The sequence below is a fragment of the Sebastes fasciatus genome, chromosome 20, assembly GCF_043250625.1.
Source record: "Sebastes fasciatus isolate fSebFas1 chromosome 20, fSebFas1.pri, whole genome shotgun sequence".
In the NCBI taxonomy this organism is placed as follows: domain Eukaryota; kingdom Metazoa; phylum Chordata; class Actinopteri; order Perciformes; family Sebastidae; genus Sebastes; species Sebastes fasciatus.
This window is the reverse complement of record NC_133814.1, coordinates 7077529-7092095: the sequence shown is the minus strand read 5'-3', so window position 1 is coordinate 7092095 and position 14567 is coordinate 7077529. Positions and strand designations below refer to the sequence as shown.

The following is a 14567-nucleotide window of genomic DNA, read 5'->3' as shown; positions in this document are numbered from 1 at the left end:
GAAACATATTTCTGGAGAAATAAAAGACACAAAAAAATGATCAGTTTTGGATATGCAGTTTATTCTATGATTTTTTTTCACCATGAGTTACATGATTGCACATGCACCGCATTCCACAATGAAGGATCAGCTCAGCGGTATTTCTCTGAGAGAGCCAGGGCCACTGCACACAGGAACTTATCATAGGCGACATGGGCCTCAGGGCTGAACTCCTTTGGGAACATGATGGCGAGCACCACGAGAATGCAGTGGGAGAGGATCTGTGGATGACACATGAAACGATTGTGAAGCAAATATATAGTTCTAACACTTACAAATACATCTCAGTGGTTTATTTCATTTCAATAATCAGCTTTGAAAATAAAGACGTCTTCTTCTTTTATCAGATTTAGCAAAAACAAACTAAGATTTGAAGACACAGCACATGTGCGTAATTTATGCGTAAATACAGCTCTACACTGTAAAAAAAAAAAAAAACTTTTTTTAACAGTTTTTTTCAAGACATTTTACATTTTTTGTCTGTATTTCAAAATGACAGAAAAAAAATGTAAAAAACTTCATGTTTCATTTGTGATTACTCTATTCTAACAATAAATATATGTTAAAAGTAAAATATTTATTGTAAAATTACAGTAGTAAAGGCTAATTATATAAAGATAATTTCTGTTTTTGTTTTTTTACAGTTTATTTATGCTAATTAACGGACAGTATTTTTTCCGTTTTTTAACAGATATTTTCTGGCGCCCCTGCTGCCGGAAAACTTCCGTTATTTTACACTTCTTCTTTTATCAGATTTAGCAAAAAAATAAGATTTGAAGACACAGCACATTACTCTTCCACATTACCGTTTTACATGTTTAGTTTTAAGATGTATTTATCCACTTTTTTGTGTGTTTTAGTTGGAATGTCTGCCTCATTTCTTAGTCAGGATGTTTTAAGGTTCCAGTTGTCCTAATTTATTCTTTTTATTCCAGTTTCCCCCCTGTAGCAATATATTGAGCTGTATTGAGCCAATAGATGATCTTAAACTTTGAATTTGCTTCAGCCTTTCTGTTAAACTCTAAAATGAAAGTGAATTGAAAAAGAGATTATTTTGACTTGTGTTATATTTGAAAGGATGGTCTGCATTTTGATCAACAGATAGATCCAATTAGTTTAGTTGCGTAAATTTACGCACAAGTCATCCTAACCTCTGTATAATGTGAAAGGAACTACTACTCTTATACATCATGATATCATAACGTGTCATGTCAATGGACCGTGTGTCACCTTGAAGTTGGACGGGTCCACTCTCAGCTGGAAGGCGTGCTGCTCGCTGAGCTCGAGCAGACCAGCGTTCAGGTCGTCGATCTTGCTCACAGCCAAACCGATTCCACTCATCACTTTCTTTCCGTGGGCCTTCACGGGGGCGGAGCCGGGGCTCATGTCTGACCAGTGGGTGAAGTAGGTCTTGGTCTGCGGATAGACGACAATCATCCTGTGGAGGAGGTGGAGAGAGGGCGTTAAAGTGGTGGCTGGAGATGTGCAAAACTTCGCGTAAAAAACAGCCAGACCGAGCCAATGTTGAGGTCGTGAGTTCGAGCCTCACCTGCAGGATGCTTTAAATTAAAGGTCCCATATCGTGCTAATTTTCAGGTTCATACTTGTATTTTGTGTTTCTACTAGAACATGTTTACATGCTGTAACGTTAAAAACAACAACTTTATTTTCCTCATACTGTCCGCCTGAATATATCTGTATTCACCCTCTGTCTGAAACGCTCCGTTTTAGTGCATTTCAAGGAAATTGCAACTGAATTGCGTTGCTATAGGCAACAGCTCGGGTCCATGTTTACTTCCTGACAGCTGGTGTTATTCACATACACTGCAAGAGGAAATAAACTGTGACACATTTAGAATGTTTATGTTTAAAACCGTTAAATGGTCTAAATATTGTATATTTGTGACATCACAAATGGACCTAAACCTAAATAAATGTTACCTAAACCTGAAGAAGTTGTAGTTTTGTTGCCTAAACCTAAAGAAGTTGTAGTTTTGTTGCCTAAACCTGAAGAAGTTGTAGTTTTATTGCCTGAACCTAACTGTTTTTTTTTTAATTAACTCACTTTGTTGCGCTGGTAAACAATTTATGCAACGAAGTAACTCAGCTTTTAAATACAAGAGACCAAGCCCGGAGCATCGGCTGCAGAAATAAAGCAAAAGCAATGTCATTAAAAGCCCTCTGACTTTAAAAACAGGTGACTCTTACCTTGCCACAGCGTCAGCCCCGATGGCATCAGCTGACTTGTAGACTTTGTTCCACAGGGCCCTGACGGCAGCCTTGTCTCTGTCGCTCAAACTCATGATGAATGTCTCTCTCTTTCTCCACCTGACTCGGATGGTTTGGACTTCTACTTAAATGCAGTCTGCTCCAGAGTCACACCCACGAGGACCGGTGCCAAGCCGCCCCCCCACGCACCCATGATGACGTCATCGGACCCTTCCTCTCCTCCAGATAGAGACTCTGGTGGCCGGATGCCAGCCGCGAGAGGTGGTATCAGCTGGTCGCATGGGGCGTCAGTTGGCACAAATATGAACATTTTGCCATTTTCACCTCAGACTTGTTTTTCTTTATCTCACTGAGTCATTCCAGTCATTAGAAGTTGTGAGATGTTTCGTTGTGGTCTGAAAGAAATTTATGAGGAAACGAAAATGCAGCATTTTCAAAAGGATAAATGTGGTTCAGAACACTTGCTTTTACTAACATTATTATTTATTTTTTTTAATTTAATGGGCCTATAGAGGCATCTCGCACCACAGAACAATATGTTTTGTAGAGAGTGAGGATTTCCCATCGGGCCTGTACACAGTTGTCAGGGGTTACTCTTTGTATGGCCTTACTCATCATATTTTAACGTTACCAAAAAAAAAGTAATTTAGTGCCATAAATTTAATAAATTTAAAAATTGGATTACTCACTTTTAAAGCACAACTTGGTCTGACCCCAGAACACATAATGAATCTCTTAACACCCTATACGCCTGTACATGGTCTGAGATCATCTGATCAGTTACTTCTTGCTGTTCCCAGGTCCAATTTTGTGATGAGAGGCGATCAGGCTTTTGCTGTCAGGGCTCCCAAACTCTGTAATGCACTTTTAAAAAACTTTTGAAAAGACATTTTTTTAAGGATAGCATTCCTATAAGTGGAAGGGTATAAATATATGTGTGTATACATCCGTTTCTGGACGCATGTGTACATTTATACACATTCATGTATGTATACTGTATATTTGTTTTATCAACTTGTCCTACCATTTTACCACTTCTATTATTATTATTGATATGTTCTGTGATGTTCTGTTTTAGCAGTTACCATATTTGTTTTACTCGATCTGCTTTTATTGTCTGATGTTCTGTTTTAGCAGTTACCATATCTTTTACTTTATTTATCTGCTTTTATTGTCTTGTGAAGCACTTTGTAACATCTGTTTTGAGAAGTGCTATATAAATAAATGTATTATTATTATATTATTATTATTATTATAAAAGCATGCTAGGAATATTACACGTATTATTTGAAAACCAAATGAACCTTATGAACCTGGTCACATCATGGGGTTCATATAAAGTCAGCTGATAGAAGTGGCCCACATCTACCCAATCAGCTGCTTCATTTTTTTTTATGTTTCTTAAGGGCCAATAGAGGTATTTGTTTCCCTTTGAAATACATTTAAATAATTAAAAATATTATTGCCAATCTGTTTTTGTTTTTTTTAAATTCCCACTTATGTAAAAATATTTTATATAACAAGCAAGTATGGGTCATTTAAGGATACCGGTTACATAAATCAATTGAATGCATGTTTGTTTGTTTTTAATACAAAATTTGTACCGTTTATTTCCACTTCCTACACTCCACTAATAATTTCCTAAAAATATAAATAATTACAGTGCGTTGCAAATGTGAAAGCCCTATAATATTTATCAGAGAATTCTTTTTTTTAAATTTTTTTTTTTTAAGCTCTGGCAGTAAATTTATCTGCTATCAATGGGAGGAAAAATGACGCCCACGACGGTTATCACCGGGCTCAAATATTTTCTTAATCGAAATATAATATGCTGTTTGGCATTGGGTGGCATCGGGTGTAAGGGGCGCTGCTGGAGATAACAGACCAGAGTGGTCTGAAAGATAAACACCCAGCTGGCATCAAACGCTATCCCACAAATTCAGTCACATTTCAAATGAAGTCTAATAAACACAATTTGTAATATTTTATCAGTATTTCTTTTATTTCTTTATATAGTTTTTATTTCTGAGAAACGCTGCAATAGTTTAGATTTTTTTTTGTTTGCATTTAAAAATATATTTATATTTTTAATGCAAAAAAAACAACGTATTCCAGCATTACTCGGTATTTTTTATATGTATTTATATTTATATTTTCTGTTGTGGTTATTGAAATATTAACACATATGGTGTTTTTTAATAAATAATTACTGATAATGGCTAAATGAATATGAGCCCCTATATCCATTACTGAAAAGCTACTGTTTTAACTTCAATAAATGATGCTTTAAGAACTTTTAACATGCACTATATCTGCAACCATCTTGGACTCTAACCACTGGCGCACTTTACACTTACTTTACACTACATCCTATATAACACTTTATAGACTGCACGTATGTACATATTACATTTATTTATTGCACATACTAAATTTATTTATTTACGGACTGTATACGCTATGTTCACCCATTCGCTCTGTATCTTTTATATCTCTATTATTGTTTTTATAATTTGTGTATACCTTTACCTCTCCTGTGTTTCACTCTGTTTGCTGATGTTTGCTGTTTTGACACTGCATTTCCCTCCGGGGGTTAATAAAGGTTCATCTTATCTTATCTTATCTTATCTTATCTTTCTGTCAAATAACAACAAACGCAACAAAGTCAAAAGACCTCAGTTAAGTAGACCAGGTATTCAAGAATGTCAGGAGTGCTGAAAACAAGGTCCCATCTTGCAGGTTCATGAGGTTAAAGGAAAGGATTTGATGCAATATACACCTCAAGTGCAACTTTGTTTTCATTTTATTTATTATATCTACCCTACCTATTTTACAAGTGCAATTACCTCTTTTTACATTACATCTATTTTTATATTTTATACTTCTAGTGTAACACTTCTGTTTATATTTATTTATTACATCTACTTTACCTGTTTCATTTGCTTTATAACTGTGTGTGTGTTTTACCTGTTATATGTTTTTATCTGCCTCGTTTAGTCTTGTCAAGTATTTTTTTTTAAAGCACTGACCAGAACTGTAAATCTCGTTGTATTTAATACAATGTCAATAAAGCTTTCTATTCTATTCAATCTTAAAAATTGTAAAACTGCAATTTAAAAAATAGTTTAATGCGCAGTTTGCCCTGATCTGAAGTTAAAGAGGGGTCATTTAAGGTTACCTTCCCAAGCACAATTTTTGGCATCAATTAAGGGTTTCAAATCAGTATGAAAACATTCCAGAAACTTCTGCGGGAGTTTATCTGCACCTCTCCATCTCCAGCCTATCACAGCCTCCTCCGTTAGGGAGGGTTCAGGGAGGCTTTGAGTCATTTAAAAAGACGCGGGTCGAGTTGACTGCAGCAGTTTGCAGAAAAAACTACTCAGCAATTTTTCTTTTCAAGACTGTACGTCGATTAAAAAAAGGGCAACCATGGTTGAGTGGACCGACCAGGAGCGCAGCATCATCAGCAGCATCTTCAGCACCTTGGACTATGATGACATCGGACCCAAGGCTCTGAGCAGGTACAGAGACTCCAAGACAACACTGTTAACAATTTCCCAATAAAATAACAGTAAAGAACTGGCAGCAGGGTTGCCTTTATATTTCTGTAAAATTAACATTATTATACTGTCGCTGAAATTTACAGTTTTGTACTGTTAATGAAAAATACAGTTTGAACTGTTTTTTTTAATTAATTTCACAGTATTTTACAGTTAATTTACTGTTTAAAGATACATTATATAGCTGTTTTTCACCTTTCTTTTACATTATCTTACTGATTTGTTTTAATGCACTATTTAAGTTGTATTTTTTTACATACAACATTATTTTTTTCCTAGATGAATAGACTAAGCAGGTTATAGACATAGGAATAGTCACACTAAATAAAATTAAAGGCACATGTTAGGAAAAAGGCTATAATAGACTTGTTGACACTTTTCCCAAAAATGTGTGTCTCTAGCTGGCTATAAGCACAGAATGCAAACCATAACAACATGTGAGTGAAGAACAGAGCTATTCACTGATTTCACAATCATGTGCAATGTGCAAGCCTCACATGTGCAGATCAGGTCCCAGAATTAAAACAAATACTGCATGAAACTGTTACTGATGATACTTTCGACAGTTGATCAGCAGTAAAGTGCTGTTTTTTAAGAATGCATTATAGTTCAGTTAAAAAACGGCCTATGAGCGTAATCTAACAGGTTTACTTTTGTATTAACAGTAAAGCACTGTTTTTTTTAGCAATAACAGGTTAATACTGTTGAAATCCTGCTGTAAATTAACAGCAATTGTTTACAGTGAAGCAAAACTGCATCTGAATTGTAAAATTGAGTAAGAAAACAGAACATAATCCAACAGAATCCTTTCGACCTCCACTGGTCCCGTCCTGCAGGTGCCTGATCGTCTACCCCTGGACTCGGAGGCATTTTGTCAAGTCCTTCGGTGACATCAAGACTAACGAGGCCATCAAATCCAACAAGCAGATTGCAGCCCATGGCATCAAGGTGCTGCACGGTCTGGACAGGGGTTTGAAGAACATGGACAAATTGAAGGCCACCTACGCACAGCTGAGCGTCCTGCACTCAGAGAAGCTGCACGTCGACCCAGACAACTTCAGGGTAAAGTTTCCAATCCAGTATTTAGCACCTTTAAAGCAGCCAGTCTGTTGTAATTCTGAGGAGTACCTGTATGCAGACAGGTGAGGTCATTCTGGTGCTGTCCAGTAGGCTAGACTGAGGTCTAAACCTCTGACTTAATCCTCTTATGAAGGACCAGCCAAGTGTTTTTTTCATGCTTCAGCTCATGAATAGTTTTGTAAAGAATACTGCATAGATTAATTTCCAATAGATGTCTCAGGTTGCCATTGATTTCCATTCAGGCCAGTTTAGTATGAAAATCAACTTGCTTGAGTTGGATAACACACTGCAATCTAATAATTTATAGCATGCTTTGAAAACGGTCAGTAATTACACAATTTGATATAAATGGGATAAAGAATGCAAAACAACAGGTCCCTTAAGATTTTATACGGTAATACAACACAACAGCCGGAAAGGTGTTAATTGCACATTTTTATTATTAGAAAAGATTGCATTACAACTGCACATACATAAATATTTAATATCATATAGCATCATAAATGTTTTTTATATACTTCCTAAAAACATGTGGCTGAGTCTCATCTGTATTTCTCTCACTTTATAGTCAGTTCGCACACTCAATTGAAAGATTTCTTTGACATTAATTGTTGTTTTTGTGTCTGTATAGGTGTTCACTGACTGCCTGACCATCGTCGTCGCGGCAAAAATGGGGACATCCTTCAAAGCAGAAACGCAGGCCGCCTTCCAGAAGTTCCTGACCGTGGTGGTGGCTGCTCTGGGAAGGCAGTACCACTAAACCAGGCAGCTTTCTTCCAGCACCTGGATACCATGAATGGGATCTAACATTTTTTTACACCTTTTACTTGTCTCCTCAATGAAGAAATAAAGTCACAATGAAACAAAGTTTATTTGTTGTCCCTGATTTTCTTTTTCTTCCATCACATTACACCGAGGTTTGATACTGATTGACGAAGGTGCAAGGGTAAAATGGCAAACCCTAATAAAAAACTGCCATAATAAAAATGCAACATTATTCAAACAAAGATATCAATTGTGTTAATGATACTCTATAAAAAAAGGTGGTAATATAGGTGGGGTGGTAAAGTTGGACACTGCCTAATGTGGGACACTTAAGCTGCAGTGGGTGTAGGTCTTCTTCAAACAAATAAAAGTTAATCAAACTATTTACATTTAACGTCTTTCTAATATGCCTAAATGCTTAAAAACTATTCATTATTTTTTATTTATTTATTATTATTTATGGTCTTACTATTTGTTTGATGTTGTTCGATTCTCAATGTAACATTCACACACATAAGCGTAGGTGTTGTAACAGCAATAACATTGTAAGTGCTAAAATTACTGAACATGATATTGCACAACAGGACACCAGACAGAAAAACAGATAACGTGACCTCATTTCAACCTAGTGCCACGGCCCCAATATGAACTGTAGGACACGTGAGGTGTAGTGTAAAGTTCTTAGAGGAACAACTAGGAAATACTATACTAAAGTTGTCAAAAGTATACCTACCTACCTTCCAGAGGGCATCACATTCACACTGTTTATTTCAGCGCTAGGGACAGCTCTAAAGCAGGTTACCAGAGACAGCTCTGCATTATATTTTTTAATGTGAAGCAATGTGGAAGGTGACCACAGATATAGATATAAAACACAGATGGCTTCTGTAGTTTTTCCCTGTATAGTGAATACTTTATTTGATCTAATATGAAGCCAAATATAGAGTAAAGAGTTCCACATTGACTACCTGCATTGCAGCCTTCTCATTGTTTTAAGATTTAACAAATTACTGCTGTTATATTTAGATTTTCAAAAATTGTTAGAATTTTAAAGACAGAAATGGTAAAAAAATAAATTAAAAAATAGCATTATTACTTTAAGGTGCTACAATTGATATCCAGAGCATTAATATAGCAGCAATCAACTATCTGCTATGTAAAGACATAGAGGAGTAATGTCTACCTGAGCAGAGAATGAAGTCTTGTAGCAGAAAGAGGGGAAAGAGAGAAAACACACAGAATAGCCCTTTTCCACCCCGACAGGAAAAGAAGGTGGGGAAGGAGATAAATGAGACACACCAGTGAGCTGAGGGGAAGGTAAAACAACTAACGGAAGGAGCATAGAGGAGAACAGAGAGAGGAGTGAGAGTGACATATATGAAAGTACTCTGAGCAGCAAAGTGAGCTAAGAACCTGCTGGATTCAATGAACTTTCTTGGAGAACAAGGCTCTGCTGGAGGTGTGCTGATCCCTGGAGCAGGTGGATGACTGGAATCTGGTTCATGTTGGACCTGTTTGGATGTTACCATGGTCTCCTTGCCTTTGTTGGGCCATCAAGATAAGCCTCCTTTACTCTCTAGGCTTCTCCTTCTTTTTCTCCAACCTTTGATTTGATTACTGCTATGTGGGTTAAATACAGCAAGATTTAATTTGATAAAAATGAATTGATGGTTTGTTTATCTTGTGCCTTTTGTAGCGATCCGGGCTAACTCTCCAGGTAGTTTCCAGTAGTCTTTACCTCCGCCAAGGCCGAAGGCCTAAGGAGGTTATGTTTTCACCGGCGTTGGTTTGTCTGTTTGTCTGTTTGTCTGTTTGTTTGTTTATTTGTTTGTTTATATTTTTTTTATATGGTAATACAACACAACAGCTGGAAAGGTGTTAATTGCACATTTTTATTAGAAAAGATTGCATTACAACTGCACATACATAAATATTTAATATCATATAGCATCATAAATGTTTTTTATATACTTCCTAAAAACACGTGGCAGAGTCTCATCTGTATTTCTGGGAGAGCACGGCTGCGAAAGCTGACAGGTACTTGTCCATTGCTGCGTGTGCAACCGGTGTGAAGTCATCGCCCATGTGACAGGCCAGGGTGACGAGCATACAGTGTGAAAAGAGCTGCGGAGAAGGTAAAGGTGTGTTACTGACAAAATACGGAATTATGTACAGTATGTGTTTTAGAAAAACGTATCAAAGTTTGCTCCGGCTGGTGGGCGATGCTTGGTATTTCCTCAACTTATCTCAACATGGCTACTGGGTCACAACCTTTCTCATTTTACAGCTAAACAGTACACTACAAGATGTTTCTGAGAACATTTGAGGAGAGAAATAGGCATTACAGTAACAGAATATTGATTCATATTTTATCAGCGCTGCCTAGTTTGATCGGAGTTCGCGAGTGATTGACAGCTGCTCAGAAACAGCAGACTCTAGCTTGGCTCTGATTGGTTGTTTTCCTCTAGTCTCATTAGGTGCACCGGAGGACACAGAAACACATTATTTTTTCAGATTACCTGTCTCATGCACTGCTGTCAGGATATGGTGACTGTTTTATAGAAATAACTTTTTTTAATCATATTTGCTCCATTCCTACACACTCCTTTTTTAAATTAAATATCTTTTTATGGGAGGCAACAGGTGTGTTCTGCAGTATATTTTATCTCCATTTATGAAAAATACTGTATATTTCTGTTGCATGAACACTAATAAACTACATGAGCTGTTGGGAGAAATATGACAGTCATGTTGGTTTTGAAGTTGTTTACAGTTGCTGACGTCTGTAGAGTTTGATCTGATATGGACTTGAGATGACGTCAAACCACTGAAAACTCAACACCATGATGCGATCAAATAAGCAGTGGTGGAATGTAACTAAGAACTTTTACTCAGGTACTGTGCTCAAGTACTGATTTGAGGTACTTGTACTGTACTCGAGTATAATCTTCTCATGCCTTTTTATATTTCTACTCCACTACAATTCAGAGGGAAATACTTCACTACAGTTATTTGAAAGCTTTAGTTACTTTACAAATTTATATTTTGCACCCAAAACACATGAAAATGTACAAATACTGCAACTATTTTCATAATAATTGTCATTTTTCATGCCAAAATGCAAAAAAAAATAAAATATATAATTTCAATTTATTTGGAATAATTTGAATAATTTCTATTATGTGTTGGGCAAAACAAGCGTTTTAAAGGTGTCACTTTGGGCTCTGGGTAATTGTGATGGCATTTATCACTATAAAAGAATCAATCGATTAATTGAGAAAATAATCAGCAGATTAATCTATAAATGAAAATATTCATGAGTTGCAGTCCTGTATAAAATAGTTAAAAAATTTGCTCCACCTCAACCAACTACAAATCAGAAGTTAAATCCTGCGTTTACATTGAAACAAGAGTAATAATATTCAAATGATATAATGTATAATAATTAATATATCAGTCACAGGGGCCTTTTTTCTGTATCGAGAACTCAATACTTTTACTTCACTAATATTATCCATGGGATCTTTGTTATAGTGTTGATATTGCCTTTGAAATTAAGATTTTATACCAGGCGAGGATAAAAATCTTATTTTTTCCTTTATTTCATCTCCATTTTCTCTGTAATGTAAATATAGTTTAGTTAACTTACAATTGATTCTTATTCCTCAGCTCCTTACCTTTCAAAGGAGACCAGATATATGCATATAAGCCTTATGGTTGAGGAGCTATTCCTGATTCATTTTGGGTGTTATTTTAGGCATTTTTTCGCTGAGGGCTTAACAGGTTAAGTAAAGGATCTGAATACTTCCTCCAGCACTGTTAATAAGCAACAATCCATTAACTGAAGGATCATTAGTTATTTAAGCATCAGTAGAAGTGATGCTGTTGCAAAGGCACCTTGAAGTTGGTCGGGACTATCCGGAGCGTGAAGGCATGCAGGGTTTGCAGAGGAGCCAAGGTGACAGTCAGCTGGCTGATGTCTTTGGCTCCCTCTGCTATGGCCAGAACGATCTTCTTCCCATGGGAGAGCAGGTGAGCGGAGCGAGGGCTGATGTCTAGATGGGAAAAGTACGTCTTGGTACCTGGGTAAGAAGCAAACATCCTGCGGAGGAATTGGGAACGTTTTGTCAGTGAAGTGTTGCAACGATGCACATTTGTTATTGAAATACAGAAAACATTATCGATGGCGAGACATGGAGGCTGATATTGACCAGTCCTTTTGCTACCATCTTCATCAGAATTTTAAAATGCTTTTATTAGTTTATAAGGCACTATATGGCCATGCACCAGACTACCTTTCAGAAATGCTTTTGGTTTATGAACCAGGAGGGCCCCTCAGATCTTCCGGTTCTTCTCTTTTAGTTGTTCCACAAAGCAGAACAGAAACAGCTGGTGATGCTGCTTTCAGCCTTTAAGCTCCCAGCCGTTGGAACAACCTTCCAGAGGAACTGAGAGGAGCTGAAAATATTGATATTTTTAAACTTAAACTAAAAACCCTTTTATGTAGTGTGTTATAATTTTATGGTTTTATTGTTTTTTTTACTCTATTTTGTTTAATCAACATTTTATTGCTGATCATTAATATCTCTTTTATTGTATTTTATTTTATTAAAATTTCCTTATTTTAATACAATCTGCTTATTTTGTGTAGTTTCATAATTTTTAGTTATTTTAGTTATTTTTATTTCCTTGTATTTTAGTTATCTTTTATTATCTTAAATACCCATCTTTTATTGCTTTCTTATTCAATGAACTTTTACATTGGTTGTTTTGGTGTGCATTAGGCTCTTAATCCATTTTTAACATTTTACATTTTTGTCAATCGTCTGTACAGCACTTTGAATTGCATTTGACTTGTTTGAAAGGTGCTATATAAATAAAGTTTGATTGATTGATTGATCATCATCATCATCATCATCATCATTACATTGATCTTGGATCACACCATCTGAAGTTTGATGAATTAGCTAATTCTGAGTATATAAATTGACTTGCATGCACTCCATAGTTTCTCCTTTAGGATTTATATTGCCAAATCAATAGTTAATTAATCATTTACCATTGATTTATAGCCATAAAGTCTACAGTTATAAATGTCAACAACCTATTGATAAATGGTAATAAACCATCAATTTTTTAGTAAGACACGAAGATTAAGTCATTAATAAAGAGCAATGTGTTTTTAATGAAGAATTCCAATATGTTATTTCCATGGCCTAGTAAAGTTCAATCAATATTAGTGAACATGAGCTACTCCCTCTAAAAGCCAGAAACCAGAGAAGTGAGTCTCAAACTCGTGATGTCATAGGGTATAAAGTCTGGAGCTGCTTCAGAGACAATAAATGGGAGACAGATTTTGGTTGTTTTCTTCATTTTATTGTAGTGAAACAGAAAATTTTCCCTATATACTCAGAACATCCCCCTGGGTGCTCTCAGTGCCATCTGACATCTCTCCCAATTCATGGAGCAGCTCCAGACTTTGTACCCTATGACATCACAAGTTTGATTTTAGCACTTTTTGGGATTTGGGAGAGAGTTGTTCATGTTTACTAATATTTTTTGGATCACCTTAGACCATAGGAATAACATGTATGGATTTTGAAAACGGGCATAGTTCCCCTTTAAGGGCCTAGATATTCACGTGTGGGTCCAAGTTAATTGTTTATTTTCTTTTATAATTATGATGGAGAATTAAGATGAAGATCTCTGCGGAAGCCTTAATATTCTTAACCTCTCTTCCTCTCTTTAACGCCACCATTTTCTTTAATGCATTGACGCAATCAATCTTCCGGAGGCTGTATCAGTTTTAAAGGTACAGCGAAGATGCTGGTGTCATAAGAAACTAGAAAACACAATGAATCCATTGGTACCAACCATGCCATACAAGTTCGTCGTGAGAAGGAGCCTAAATAACGCTCCAAACTTGTGCCTAATTTTGGCGCGGAAAACCTGTCATGGACATTTTTAAAGGGGTCCCTTGACCTCTGACCTCAAGATATGTGAATGAAAATGGGTTCTATGGGTAACCACGAGTCTCCCCTTTACAGACATGCCCACTTTATGATAATCACATGCAGTTTTGGAGCAAGTCATAGTCAAGTCAGCACACTGACACACTGACAGCTGTTGTTGTCTGTTGGGCTGCAGTTTGCCATGTTATGATTTGAGCATATTTTTTATGCTAAATGCAGTACCTGTGAGGGTTTCGGACAATATTTGTCACTGTTTTGTGTTTTTAATTGATTTCCAATAATAAATATATACATACATTTGCACAAAAAACAAAAAAAGCATATTTGCCCACTCCCATTTTGATAAATGTTGAAAAAATCTCCCTTTAAGGTACATTTTGAACATATTAATCACGATTAACTATGGACAATCATGCGATTAATCGCAATTAAATATTTTAATCGATTGACAGCCATAATAATAAATGTGGTTCCATTTATTTCAAACACACAGACAGTTTATAATTTGGAAACGTCTACACACCAGAGTGTATGAACATACCTTTGAAGCGCGTCTGCTCCAATATCTTCTGCCACAGGAGTCAGTCTTCCCCATATTTCTGCAATGAGCTCTTTCTCCTTCTTTGAGAGCATCGCAGTCTATAACGTTATTCACTGTAGCTGAGTATCCAGAGTGTGACAGGTCAGATTCACAACAGGCCACAAATAATGTGTGTAAAAGGTGTTAATCAACCATTTTATCACCACCAAACACAGAAACGGATGGTGAGTAAAAGTGAAAAAAATCCTTCAGTGTGAAGAAAACGTGGTGTGATGGTAACGGTCTCGGGTCTCAGCGGCCGTGTTGTTTCCCTGCTCTCTGTTATCGGGCAGCAGCCAGGGCAGGGTGGGGGCTCCACACCAACTGCACTATCTACTGCTG

General features: G+C 36.5%; 3 protein-coding genes across 3 annotated transcripts; 1 reads left to right on the top strand and 2 right to left on the bottom strand.

The window, feature by feature from the left end:
• Positions 1 to 40: 40 nt before the first annotated feature.
• On the bottom strand, positions 41 to 2402 carry hbae5 (hemoglobin, alpha embryonic 5). The gene is made up of 3 exons (XM_074620650.1): positions 2248 to 2402; positions 1270 to 1477; positions 41 to 260 (listed from the first exon to the last, which is right to left on the bottom strand). Exons 1-3 carry the CDS (start codon positions 2340 to 2342, stop codon positions 132 to 134), a joined length of 432 nt encoding a protein of 143 aa, XP_074476751.1. The 5' UTR covers positions 2343 to 2402; the 3' UTR covers positions 41 to 131.
• A 3156-nt stretch (positions 2403 to 5558) lies between these two features.
• On the top strand, positions 5559 to 7775 carry LOC141758879 (hemoglobin subunit beta-like). Its single transcript, XM_074620649.1, has 3 exons — positions 5559 to 5789; positions 6665 to 6890; positions 7540 to 7775. The coding sequence occupies exons 1-3, from the start codon at positions 5698 to 5700 to the stop codon at positions 7666 to 7668; spliced, it is 447 nt and encodes a 148-aa protein (XP_074476750.1). The 5' UTR covers positions 5559 to 5697; the 3' UTR covers positions 7669 to 7775.
• A 1776-nt stretch (positions 7776 to 9551) lies between these two features.
• hbae4 (hemoglobin alpha embryonic-4) lies at positions 9552 to 14567 on the bottom strand. The gene is made up of 3 exons (XM_074620652.1): positions 14187 to 14567; positions 11571 to 11775; positions 9552 to 9797 (listed from the first exon to the last, which is right to left on the bottom strand). Exons 1-3 carry the CDS (start codon positions 14276 to 14278, stop codon positions 9669 to 9671), a joined length of 426 nt encoding a protein of 141 aa, XP_074476753.1. The 5' UTR covers positions 14279 to 14567; the 3' UTR covers positions 9552 to 9668.